The 13,769-nt window shown below is 41.4% G+C and overlaps 1 protein-coding gene across 4 annotated transcripts in view; it reads right to left on the bottom strand.

Moving 5' to 3' along the window:
* Window positions 1–13,769, bottom strand: part of BEND2 (BEN domain containing 2) — a 279,920-nt gene that overhangs the window by 78,842 nt on the left and 187,309 nt on the right. For all 4 annotated transcript variants that reach the window (XM_078656148.1, XM_078656147.1, XM_078656150.1 and 1 more), the window contains 2 exons: window positions 12,850–13,050; window positions 7,287–7,408 (listed from right to left, as the gene is read on the bottom strand). In XM_078656148.1, the coding sequence (XP_078512274.1) occupies window positions 7,287–7,408; window positions 12,850–13,050 (323 nt within the window). The remainder of the gene's footprint in view (window positions 1–7,286; window positions 7,409–12,849; window positions 13,051–13,769) is intronic.

Below are 13,769 nucleotides of genomic sequence, written 5' to 3'. Positions count from 1 at the left end.
CTTTGTGGATGGAGATGTGTGACCCTGGTGACACCCCTAGGAGGGTGCGCCCCAAACCAAGTTCTCAAATGAGGTTACTGTTTATTAGGGGATGGCTTTGGCAAAGTTTGGGTGCTAAAGTGGGAGGGGGGAGGGAGAGGGAAACGGAGGTTAAAAAGCTACGAAATCTGTATCTGAGAAGCATGGCGATCTCCTTGACCATACACAGCCATGCAGGTTTTAAATTTCACAGCTCTGCACTGTCATGGATCTGGCATACTACGCCCCAATGCTTAGTAACTGCGTTGTACCTAAGAGGGCTACTGCTCCTCCCTAGTGATATGATCTTAACACCTTGAACGCTATGGGGATTTTTCCCCTGTGCTGGAAAAGCAGCAGATGCACTTTACATGACGAGCTGGGCTCGTCATGAGCGTAGCAGGAGGCTACTGCATGACGAGCCCAGCTCGTCATGAGCGTCGAAGGGGTTAAACTGCCAGTATGTATGTCAAAAGTAATGTCGAAGCTTAATACGTTGAGGTTCCTCACTTGGAATGTGCGAGGTCTAGGCAACCCGAAAAAAATTCGGCGATTGTTTGCATATTTTGACCGCTTGAACGTTAACATTGTTTTCTTACAGGAAACACACTTGGCACATAACAGCACATCCACATTGGGTACTAAATGGGCGGAATCCATCACCAGCTCGAGCTACTCGTCTTACTCTAGGGGGGTGAGCATCTTAATAAAGAAAGGGACTAATTTTGAGATCACAGGTGTACACAGGGATACAGATGGGAGAAGTGTTGTTGTGGCAGGCTCGGTTAGACGGCAGAAGATGCTGCTGGTTAATACGTATGGCTCTAATACAGATGATCCGGGTTTTTTCGGTAATGTGTGGCACGCTGTTGCTGACCTACAGTTAGATCACATAATATGGGGAGGCGATTTCAATGTTACACTACAGGACAATCTAGACAGGGCGGCACATACACTGGAACAACATGGGAAGGCTAGGTCGATGCTACAGGACGCTATGGATGACCTACATATGGTAGATATGTGGAGGGTGCGTAACCCAGGGGTCACAACGGCGACACACATTAACGCGGCAAATAACAGCTGGTCCAGGCTGGACTACTGGCTGGGTACACGTGAAGTTTTATCATGGGTTGTGGATGTTAAACACTTACCACGAACATTGTCCGATCACAGTCCGGTGATGCTGGAAGTCGGTATCCCGCAGTATGACCCACCACCCTTCACATGGCGCTTCAATGCTGCTGCGCTGCGAGACCCTGTATATGACACCACCATACATAAGGCAATAGTAGACTATTTTGACATAAACGGCCCATCAACTGAGGACCCGGGTTTGCTGTGGGAGGCTTTTAAGGCCACAATTAGGGGAGTTTGTATCAGTACGTCCTCAGGCATCCTGAAAGATATCCGACGGCAATTGCACACACAAGAGCAGGCCATTCACGCACTGGAACAGACATACACCCAGACAGGGGATGCAAAGGTGCTGGGGGACATTCAAGCGCTGCTGATAGAACACTCTAAATTCGCAACAGATGAACTTCAATATGTGTCTAGAAGGGCAACTGCCAGGAGGTATGGTGAAGGGGGCAGGCCGGGCAGGGAACTGGCTGCTAAAATATGCTCAGGTAAACCAATGCAAAATATTACGTCCATTTGCACTGACTCCGGGGAGGTGATTACCGATGTTAAGGGGATATTGACAGAGTTTATGCAAACATATGGCGCGCTTTACAAGGCACGCTCGTCGCCATCACAGGCTGATTTACTGGCTTACATGGCGGATGTTGAACTGGCATGGCTAGCGGATGGGCATAGGCGATATTTAGAACGCCCGATAACGGTGGAAGAAGTTACGGACGCTATTCAACGTTTGCCAAATAACAAGGCGCCGGGGCCTGATGGCTTTGTAACGGAATTTTATAAAAAGTATGCTGACTTATTAGCTCCACACTTGGTGCGTCTGTATGGGGCGGCGCATGAGGCCCAGACACTGCCGGCGTCCATGAGGGAGGCCTTACTCATCACACTGCTAAAACCGGGCAAGGACGAAGACAAATGTGACTCGTACCGCCCTCTTTCATTATTAAATGTGGACACAAAAATAATAGCTAGTCTGTTGGCTGATAGGCTAAAACCGCTTATGCCCTTGTTAATAAGGCCCGACCAATCCGGATTCATCCCCGATAGGTCCACCTCACATAACACCCGCACACTGTTTGCACTAGCACACTATCTGGCTCCTGAGACGAAGGCTGTGGCAGTGTTGCTTGACGCTGCAAAGGCGTTTGACACTATTGGCTGGTCTTTCATTCAGGCAGTACTAGTACGTATGGGATTCCCGATGATCTTTCTAGGATGGATATCAATGCTGTACACTAACCTAACTGCGCGAATCAGAGTGAACAGGTACGTTTCGGAACCCATTCACATAGGCCGGGGAACTAGGCAAGGTTGCCCGTTATCACCGATGCTATTTGCATTGATATTAGAGCCGCTGGCCTGTAAAATCCGGCAACACCATCACTACTCAGCGCTTCAAATGCCATCCCGGCCCATACACATCTCGCTTTATGCAGATGACATGGTGTTGTATGTAAAAAATCCTGAACAGCATTTGAATCCGCTCTTGAGGGAATACATAAAATTTGGTCAAAAGTCCGGACTGCAGATAAATTGGGGTAAATCTCTCATCCTATCGCTGACGGACAGCACACGCCCAACACAATTAGACTACCCGCTGGAATGGCAGGAGGAACCAACGAAATATCTGGGTATATGGTTTCACAGAGACCCGGAGTTGGTCATCCGGACGAATTATGGGCGTACTATAGCGGCCCTTGAAGACAAAATTAAGAGATGGAATAGACTTCCCTTGTCATTGGCGGACAGGGCCGCGATTGTAAAAATGGTACTTCTACCGAAGTTCCTGTATTTATTTAACAATATTCCCATCAAACCCCCAGCTGCAGTATTTCGTAACATCAATACGTTGGTACTTAGTTTGCTTTGGGCAGGGAAACAGGCAAGGATAGAACTGCGCACCATGACACTGCCATATGCTAAGGGGGTTTTCAAGGTCCCAGACTTCTACCTGTACTACTTATGCGCTCAAGCGCAATTTGCGCACTTCTGGTACCACGATGTTCCCTTTCTGACACATGTGGCTGTTGAAGCGGGCGATGCGGACCCGATACCGTTAGCCAGCATACTGACACATAAACGCCCTAGGCTACACGACCACGATATAAATCCGGTTAATGCGACCACGGAGGCGTGGAGATTGATGGGGAAGGCGGCAGACAGCCTACCATTATACGCGCCAAGGCTTCCACTAGCACAACACCCGGCCCTTTCGGTCACGCAAGAGCAAATTGGCATGGATCTGTTTAAACGGGCTGGCATGGACACACTGGGTGATCTGTATACAAATGGTGAATTCCAGACCCTGGACAAATTGCAATACATCAGTAACCCGTCCCCGCTATTTAGCTTTAATTATTATAGGCTACAAAGGGCACTTCGGGAACACTACCCCACACACCCAGAAGAGCCAAAAACTCTTGAACCCTTGCAACTACTCATCACTACACCCACAGCGTCTCACATGGTATCTAAACTGTACGCAAGCATGCAGGGTGCGGTAGGGGGTAACACAAACAAGGCCAGGGAAAAATGGAACGCGGGGCTGGTAGAACCTCTAACAGACGCGGAATGGGAATCCTCATGTATGCTTACTGGCATGTTGACGCCAAACGGTAACCTGAAAATCATACACTACAAATATTTACATCAAGTGTACCACACGCCTCAGCGACTGTTTAAATACGGCTTAAGGGACGATTCAAAATGCTGCAGATGTAACCAAGACGAAGCAGACTTCATGCATCTGGCATGGCACTGTCGCAAAGTGGCAGGATACTGGGAACAGGTAATGCAAGTTTTGAATGAAATGCTCGGAGTTTCCTTGCTATGTGAAGTGAAAGTCTGTCTGTTGGGTATTGTTCCACAACTTAGAGCTTTGAAACGCAAATTCTGTGTTGTGGCACTACTGCTAGCCAAGAGAAGGGTATCCCTCCACTGGAACAGCAGGAGGAACCCGGAGGTGAAACGCTGGATTGAAGACATGGTTTATTGTCGAGACACATTAAATACATACGAGGAGGAGTTGCCGATCGGATCTAGACCTAGGGACTATTGGGGGTTCCTGCGTGCATATTTACTGAATCGTGGCACGTCGGATTCGGAGGCGGACACTGAATAATGTACAAACCTGAAGGTGCGACTAAGAACGAACTAATGTATAGTATTGGTACTGAGGGGTGAGGATGCTGTGATGCAGATTATTGGAAGCGAATGGAGAGTTACAAGTTGGGTAGTATATGGTTATTTTCAGTTCTGTTCAGGAAAAAAAAAAAAGTGAAAATATAAGTCCACTAACGAGTATGTAAGTGACTATGGCACTGACGACGATTTGTGATTTAGCAGATAACACGCCGCCGGTCCGCTGGATGTCGGCTGATGGGCTGTGTACAACTAACATCATCTTTCTCTGTTGTGAATCCATGCTGCCGGCCCGATGGGGTTGTAGGCGACTCCACTGTGTTTCTTTCTATGTGATAGACGGTGCAAACAACATCTTACATCAATAAAAAAAAAAAAAAAAAAAAAACATAACATAAGCAGCTATTCAAATGTGCTGACCCATATTCCCTGGGGGAGGTTGGCAATGGTTTCTAGGTTTCGTCCTACACTTGAGTGCCTTTTGGGCAAGTTAGGCTACATAAAATGGCTACTATGAAATGCATTAGGCTTGCCCAGCTCAATACAGTGTCTGGTGTAAAGGAGCTGGGTGTAACCTTCTACAAGGTTTTTAATACGACATGCAGACCAAACATTTGGAGGACTTTGCTTCTCTCCACCCTCTTTAGATTCAGACTGTTAGGTGTGGACATCTTAATCTGCCAGTCTTTCAGTGCATTAACTTGCAATACATTGTATGTTCTATGACATATTACTTCGTTTCAATTGTACCACCACATACTATTACAGTTATTGTATTCTCAACTTTATTAAACATTCTGTAGGATGTTGGCTCTGTATATGGTATTACTACTAGGTGGTTCTACCGTTCACAGAGTCCAGGGGTTCCCCAAAAGTGTACAGGGCTCAATGTAAAACCCAAAGTGCTCTCTTAGTGGTAGAGTGAGTGAACAGCCTTAGGCCTAAAACAGAGGAGTGTAAGACATTTATTGCACAACATTGACCAATAATGGATACATGACTCAATAAGGAGATCCACACCAATTTTAGAAAAATAAGCTTTGTTTGTATTTTATTTTAAGACCAATATCTTCGCATGAAGGTAAGTATGTTTTTAAATATAACATTTTTCACTTTCAGAAATCGACACTTGGAACGATTTCTGCACAGTCTAATGTTATCTTATGGGGAAAACAATATTGTGGTTAAATAGGTAAATATCACACTTACAGTTCCAGTCTTCGGGACCAAAAGTCAGCACGGGGCAAGGGTCAGGTGAGTACCAAAACTGCACCACCAGCGGGAGAGGGACTGCTGGGTGCCGAGGTCAAATTCATAATTTGGCCCTATGTGTTTCAATGGAGGCAGGGGGTGCCTGGAGCCACGCAGCTTTCAGGTAAAAAGATAATTTGCAGACGCCAAGCTTAGGGGGTTAGGACCAGCACAGAAGGCTCACAAAGCACCACCAAACATACACCACCAGCGGCAGCGGAGCGGCTGGGTGCAGGGTGCTAATTCAGCGTCGGGCGCCCCAAGCTTTTCAATGGAGTTTCTTCTTTGGATAACATGAGAGACTATCCTTCTTTGATGACATCTCCAACCCAGTTATCTGGGATATAAAGATGCAAAGATGGAAGAGTCATCGCCCACCACACCATCCTAACAGTTGGCATGGTAAATGATGGAAACACCTAGTTGAAAGGGGCTGTGACATTCCTGGTTAAGTTTTAGGATGAAGAAGGTGTACATTTGGAACGAAATCTATACTTCTTGGAATACGTTCTTGATGCTTTCTCAAATATGTAAGTCATTGATGCTTTAGTTTCATAAAGGCTAGAATGACAATGGATAGAAAAGCAATGATTTATATGGTTTGATAATGAAACCCCCTATTTTGCATTGTTCATGGGCTAATCACCTCCTACAGAAGGTAGAGAATTATATCTTCTTATCAAAGGGTAAATAAACTAAATGTACCATCATCTTCTTGTGCAAAGAAAACAACAATAGAATTACCAGCTCCTCTAACAACCAGCAACCAAATTTTTTCGAAACAAACACATGCTAGTAGATATTCTTCTAAACTTGGTGAAGAAGGGTTGCAAATCTTCCCTGATACACTAATGTCCGGGTAAATTGAAAGTCAGGACTTTAAAAGTTACAGACTCTTAGATGTTCTGCAAACAGGAACAGGTTGCTTATGAGAGCCCAGTGCCACATTTACTGTGCAAGAGTTGACAGTTTTAGTTAATGTGTGCTGGCCAGTTTGTGAATGTAAGAGATCATTGTCATGTTGTCTGTGTGAACCAGCATGGCGCTGCCATGAAGGTGTGTCTGGAATGACCTCACAACTAAGAACCCTGCCTTCACTTATATCACAGTCAATTTTTCCTGTATGGAGACATGTAAGGTGTGTTTCTTATTCCTGTATGGAGAGGTCTTCCCTGACTGTGAACTGAAGCTTGGGATTCGCAAAATGGTGTTCCACTAAGAAAGTCTTCTTGTTCAATAACCTGTGGCAACATCAACACTGAATCCTCCTAAAGCTTGAGCACACTGCGCCACTAAAGTATTTTACAGTGAATGCATGGAGTTACTAGAGCTATGAATGACGCCATCGTAACTTACAGCTTCATCGCCACTTCACAGTCGGGGATCGAGAAGTCTGATAAAGAGGAATCCCTCACAACAGTGCATGCACACTAAGTTTTTAAATGCTCTCAAGTTAAGTAGGTTTTGAAGCCCACCACTGTAAACTATAGTCTCTAAGGTTCCGGTTACAAAAATAAAAAGGTCTCGCAAGAGACAGCTCGTGCAACTTTCCCAGAAGTTCATTTTTGGGCAGTTGCGTCTGCAAACGGATAACATTAACTGAAGAAACAATGAAGAACTATATGAAAATTTCACAGCCACAACTGAATGCTAAAATACAAACAGAAAGTGAAGTCAGAATACAAATTGCAATGGAGCTAAAACATATTTTGCATCCCTCTTTTACTTACCAAGTCACGTTTGGTTTCACAGCGTATGCCACGTATCATGGCATTCACATTTGTAATGCACATTTTCCAGTCTCTTCCGAATTCACCAAGGTCGTAGTTTGTGAAAGTAGATGCAAGAAATTCTGCACACAAAACACAGTATTTGTAGTGAACGAATTTTAAGTACTTGTTCAAAAAGGCAAATGAATTCAAGGTTCCTGTTAAAAAACACTGTCTAGAATAGGAACTTTGACTCTCTGGCATCATGCCAACTATGGAAGTACCTTGACATATAAATGCAGAAATCCAAACACCTTGAACACCTAACCCACATAAAGAAGGCAACTATCCTATGTACAAGTAGTAACTCGCTCATAACCCATCCCTATGAGACATACCTCCTTGATGGATTGTACTACAACTTGTCTTGGCTATGCTTTTTCCTTGACTATAGCACTCTCCACATACACATCAACTTCTCTTACTCCTACTACAAGCTCATTTGCTATCTCTCCCTACACTCATTATCTCCTCTCCTTTTCAAAGCTGTACAATTATTCTCCTATTCAGATTTGTTTGTTCTATTCAACCAGTTGTCTGCATGGCTGTTGCAGAGACACATGATTAATTGTACTGCAATGCCATAATCTGCTTATTGAAATCTGTGAAGAAAAAAATCCTAGTAAAAAAAAAAATGAAAACAAAAAAAAGATTCACCCATTAATGCAAACACTAACTATAGAAATGACATTGAGGTTTCTAGAATATCCTAATAAAGTAATGTCATTATTATTTGGGTTCTGCCTCGCAGATTACACCCTCCACAGACATTCTAGAGGCGTTCTAAGTCTTTGGGAGAAACAAAGAGCTACCTGAAAAACAGTCAAACCAATTAACATCTTCAGTACTGCTGTTCAAACTAGAGAATTTAAGATCATCAAATACAATATATCAGTGTATGCATCTGCTGGTATTATATAGCGCGCCCGGGTGACAGAGCTACAGAGCACTGTAAACACTGAGACAGATACAGGATTGTGATTTTACACATTTTCAATTGTACAATTATATTTCACATGTTTACAATTGCATTACATTTTATGTATTTGTGTGTTTTAGGCACAAGAGGGACTAACCATAATCATATAATTTTATTCAAGTGTCGGAGCTGGGATTAAAACCAAGGTCCCATGTTTTAAATCAGTTATGTAGCCATTACAATATCTTCTTCCCAATACCTTTTCCTGTAACCTTTTCCTGAGCGTCCCACTTTAAGAAAAATACTTCAGCCACCCCGACCTTCTCAAGAGTACTGCAGTTGACAAATCATTAGGGCAGGCAAAAAATTAAACAATCCAGGAAAAATACCAAAGTCATAGGTAAAGGATGGCAGAAATAAAACAACATTTCTGCCATCCTTTAGTTTTGGCCTGACTCTTTTTCCTGGAAAATTCAGGAAAATATTCAAACCTTCTCACTGTATGAGTCAGACCCATGCAAGGTTATAGTGCAACATTTGAAACAAATTGTAGCAAACACGGCTTCTCATATAAAGCTTGTGACTGTTTAAGGTTGCAGATAAAAGGCACACTTAAGAACTTTGGGCCCAATTCACAAATCTTTGCCACCACAAAAGAGCTTTTCTTAATGCGCAAACGCCATTTTAAGACTTAAATGCATTTTTTTTGCAATCCCTTTTGATTCCTAAATAGGAGATGGTGTGAAAGGGGCACCCCTCCTCTTTCAAATACAGAGAGGTATGCATCAATAGTTTGTAACTGCAACTGCAAAAAGCAAAAAGAGACAAGTCAATTTGCTTATGTTTTCTTCAAATCCTAATACACGAGTTAAATAGAAATCACATCAATCTTAAAAGGAAAGTGATCAATTGAAGAGTTGGCTGTGGTGCTTGAGAATGTGTTGGGCATGTTAGCCATTTGTTAGCACTTTGAAAAGCAGAGATGGTATTGGCACAGACCTTTACTTTGCAAATGGGGCATTCAGAGATGCCACAGAGCTACCAGCTTCTGTTTTAAATATGATATGCTGTATGTCTTGCCTAGGGTGGGGACCTTTTTTTTGGCAGTGGAGAAAAGGTTGAAGAGATTTATTACATTCATGTCTAAGGTTAAATATAGGATGGCCGAATGCATTTGTTTGATGATCTTTAAACAGATTGCATTTGTAGTGTGGCAAAGTATTTTGAATTATTAACAAATCACCATCTTTCCTGAGAAATCATGGTTTTGAATTCCGTATTAGTGTTAGAGTCGGCTGTTGTGGCAAATTTGAAACTAACTCATTGTGCAATAAATTAATCTAAATCAAGTCAGAGCTCAAACTCTTTGAAAATTGCCACTAGACCCACTTGTCGAGCAACTTTAAAGAGTTACTTGAACAAAGAGTGGAGAACTAGAGCAGCACTGGGTGTACAGAACCGAAGCCGATCAAAGCTTCCCACTGTGATGTAGTGAAGTCAAAGATTTGAAATGAAAGCAGAAAATCATCCTCATAATAAATAGTGTGGCAAATGCTAACTGGTATCCATCCTTCAAAACATAAGGCCTGGGTCCAAAAATAAAACTACAAATGTTAACTAGAGCCAACATTCACAAAAACACAAACCGCAGTAACATGAATACGAGAGACAGTGCCATAGCTATCTGGAACCAGAAGCGAGTGGAGTACTTTTAAGATGGGTGGTACACTTTCCTTCAGCGGAGACCTATCCTTGCAATATGATTTTAAGAAATGCTGCATTCTGTTAATGAGATTCATGTGTGGGTCTCTGAAGACCATAGTCCAAGTAGCACAGGTGAGCTGTGGCTTGCGATCTGGTTAGCTCTACACATTGCTTTGTTTGAAGAAGTGATAGAATCTTGCAGAGGACCAGAAGTAAGAAGGTGGTTTCTTTTGGCAGTGTTTAGTTGAGGAATGAACTATAGATTTCAGTTCAAAATCAGGGGCGTAGCAGAGGCCCCCGCAGTGGTTACTTGTTTTGGGGGGGGGGGCTCCCTCACCCTATAAGCCATTCAGCAGAAAGACCAATGAATGTCTGTGCGATCAGGGAGACGCTTGGGTCCCTCATCACACCCTGCATGGGGGCCCCATTAGTTTGGATTACGACACTGTTAGAAATGACTCATGTTTCTCATATTTCTAGCGGCTAGGGTTGTGGCTATTCTTTTTGTTGGAGGCCTTGTGAATAGTATTGTTTTCGCTTATGGTACTGGACAAAAGCGAACGTTCAATTTTGGTGTTGCTTAGCTATGGTAAACTTTTTGTTATTCACTGACAGATACAGATGAGTTTTTTGATGCTCGATTGGTTTGTGCCATCATTTACCAAGTGCAGTCAGATCTGATTATCACCCATCAAGTCTGGAATTGTGTGCTATGTATTTCCAGTAGTTTAGCTAGAAGGCAAATTTATATGCAGAAAAGTAGTTAGAAGGATAAAACTTGGGTCACTCTATAAATGATCAAGTGTTTTCCACGTCTCTCCCCCTTCAAGTTATTCTCAAACAGTAGTGCGAGAGGTTGATTATTTAGTTCGAGACTCTCAACGAACAATGAGATTTCTCTTTGCTCCAAGCTCCCGGGTCCCTTTCCATGTCCCCATCGGTGCTTTCTACTTCTTGTTTTGATAGAGACATACTTCTGTAGATGGTGCACTTGCTTTCAGCACCAAACCTGGTGGCAGTAAAAAATGATCTTGGATGCTATATTCAAACCGATGCATTGTGGGGTTTGAAAATATGATTAGGATTCCTCAAAACAGAGAGAAATTTAAACAAAAAAAACTATTTGTAATATTGTCAATCCAACGGAAGATGGCAGCTGAATGTACAGAAGGTCATCTATAACACCACATCCTGCAAATAGGACCTATCTATAAGTGATCTCAATTGGCTTCGATTGTCAAGGTAGCACCAGATCCAGTTGAAGCTGTATTTGTGGTTTTAGTACCATCTTTTAATCTTGGTTATGGTTCTGTAGTCTACTGTATCACATGCTGCAGATAAGGCATGAGAACCAGAGGAGCCTGATGGTCTTTGTCTAGGAGGATAAGAGGTTTCTCAGAGACATACACTAGGTTGGTTTCTTCCCCTTTAAGCAATTGGATTTCTGTTTCACATGTTTCCACAGTGGTCCTGTACTGTCCCTATTTTGGATTTGACTTTTACTGTGGAAACTAAAAGTCAATCTGTAATTGAATGGTTTCTTCAGCAATTAAATGACTAAAGCCTTCTTCAAATGCCCATGCACTATCGTCATTACAACAGACTATCCCAGTATCTATTCAAATGGTTAAATATCATAAACCAATGATAATAGAATCTACATCTTAGAATCAAACAAAAGCTGTACAATTATTGTAAAGCGGTGTACAAATGTGGTGTATCAAAATACTACATATTGTATAATATAACTGGGAACAGTTATTCAACATTTGTTTTTTTGTGTAAAGTTCTATTTAGCAACACAACCACATATAAATGGAACATGGTCAATTAAGCATAATCACTTTTTATGTATTCTCATTCCACCATAAAGATCTTATACGTCAAGTAAATCACCAATATTTATGTACATCACATAATAATTTATTTTTAATTTACTAAACAAAATTGAGATACATTCATACTTTTTAACAAGGTTTACTAAATACTGAAACAAATAAAAATGTCAATGAGGGTGAGTATTTTATTTTTAATTTGTTTAAAAATAACATGTACAAACTTAATACATTTAAACTAGTTTGTTTTATTTAATACACATTTAATTTGATGAGTTAATGTACTGTAAAGATCTACTGTATTATGCCCAGGTTATTCATGCATATTTTAAATAGATTTTTCATATATATTATACAATAACATATTTTAATTATTTTTTCAAATAATAAACTTTATTAAAATGTTCTTATACTGCCCTATAAAGAGAGCTCCAAAGCAGTGGTTGGGATCTCTAAAATAGATGAAAAGTTGTTGATGACAAATGTACACTCTTAAATTCTGCTATATGTGGCTGCATGCCATTATTTGCATAAGAAGAGACATGTAAGCTTACACCTGGGTGTAAATCTCTGCCCAGAAATAACGAATGGCAAAAAAGTGGAGGGTTACACCTAGTGGTGGAATAAAAATACATTTACTTTCACACGAAGATTTTTATAACTGGAAGCAGCTGAAATTCCATTAAGAAAGTCCAAGGGAAAGGAGAAATTACAGAGGGAACTCGACCCGTAAATACTGATTGCTCTTGTCATTCCGAAATACTTAATGGACCTTCGGCACAAACTCATAATGGGATTGATTTTCCACATCTCTGGAGTTACTGGTACCCTCAGTATCAGTTAATCTGGGAGGGGGGAAATATCAGCCTATTTTCCAAGCTGCTCAAAACAAAAGCTTCAATGTCAAACAAAGTGACAGCTGTACCCCTGAAACTCAAATAATATCTTGCTCCTTCACCGTTCCTTCTTGTACCGTTTATTATGTGCTCCTGCGTTTTCTCCGCAAACCTTCACCTAACTGATAACGTCATTGTGCACAACAGTGAAGATATACAAACAATCGTACCTCTTATAGCAGACACCTTGTTGGGATCCAGGGATCTGCGTCCTCTTGCACCGGTCCCCATGGTGCTGCATAGTAACGTCTCCTTTGGAAACAGCATTCGGACCAAATATCGTGCAGCATACTTGGGTTTTGTCTTCTGTCGTGCCTTCATCAAATAGTTTCCAAATACTTTGACATTTCTTTTAGGATCACCAACAAATTCTTTCAAAGGGATGAATAAGAGAAACAAATTCAAGCCAGGGAGCATATCACACATACTTCTATCAGAATGGTAAACATCTGGTTTGTCACATTACATTGTTTAGACTTATACAAGCATAGGTATGTTTCTTCTACTTGTAACCAAGATTATACAGTGTTGTGTAGACTATTAGCTCTAATAATATGGAAGCATTGGCAAAAGGTTTTAAGAAATAAGATTTTCAACAGTCTATAATATGCAGGCTTAAGGTATAGCTATCTGGACACATAAACAAAAGAACCACAAGAAAGATTTGGGGGACTGCCTACTGGTAAAACTACCATTGTCTAGCATCTGACACACAGACATTGGTAAAACTAGAAAAAGGAGCCTGATCTTTCTCACATTGTTTTTATTTACTTGCAGTTTTATACAGTGCAGACAAGATCAAAATGTGGAACAGTTCACTTTACATAGGACCAAAGTACAGGAAGCAAGCAAATTAATACAGGTCATTGTGTGAACAATTTGTTTGTGATGCTAAAAAAAGATGAACTATAAACATAATTGAAAAGAGAGTTCCAGTAATATAGAGTATGAGACCAATATGAATTTATAACACAAAAAACATCAGCTAAATATCAATCCATAATAATGTATTGTACAATTGTAGTATGCATATCAGATTCCCAAACTAGATAAGACCAGTCGTACACCGATGTTATGTTATTACAAATGT

This window comes from Lissotriton helveticus, chromosome 8 (assembly GCF_964261635.1).
Source record: "Lissotriton helveticus chromosome 8, aLisHel1.1, whole genome shotgun sequence".
In the NCBI taxonomy this organism is placed as follows: domain Eukaryota; kingdom Metazoa; phylum Chordata; class Amphibia; order Caudata; family Salamandridae; genus Lissotriton; species Lissotriton helveticus.
This window is presented reverse-complemented; position numbering and strand designations above follow the sequence as displayed.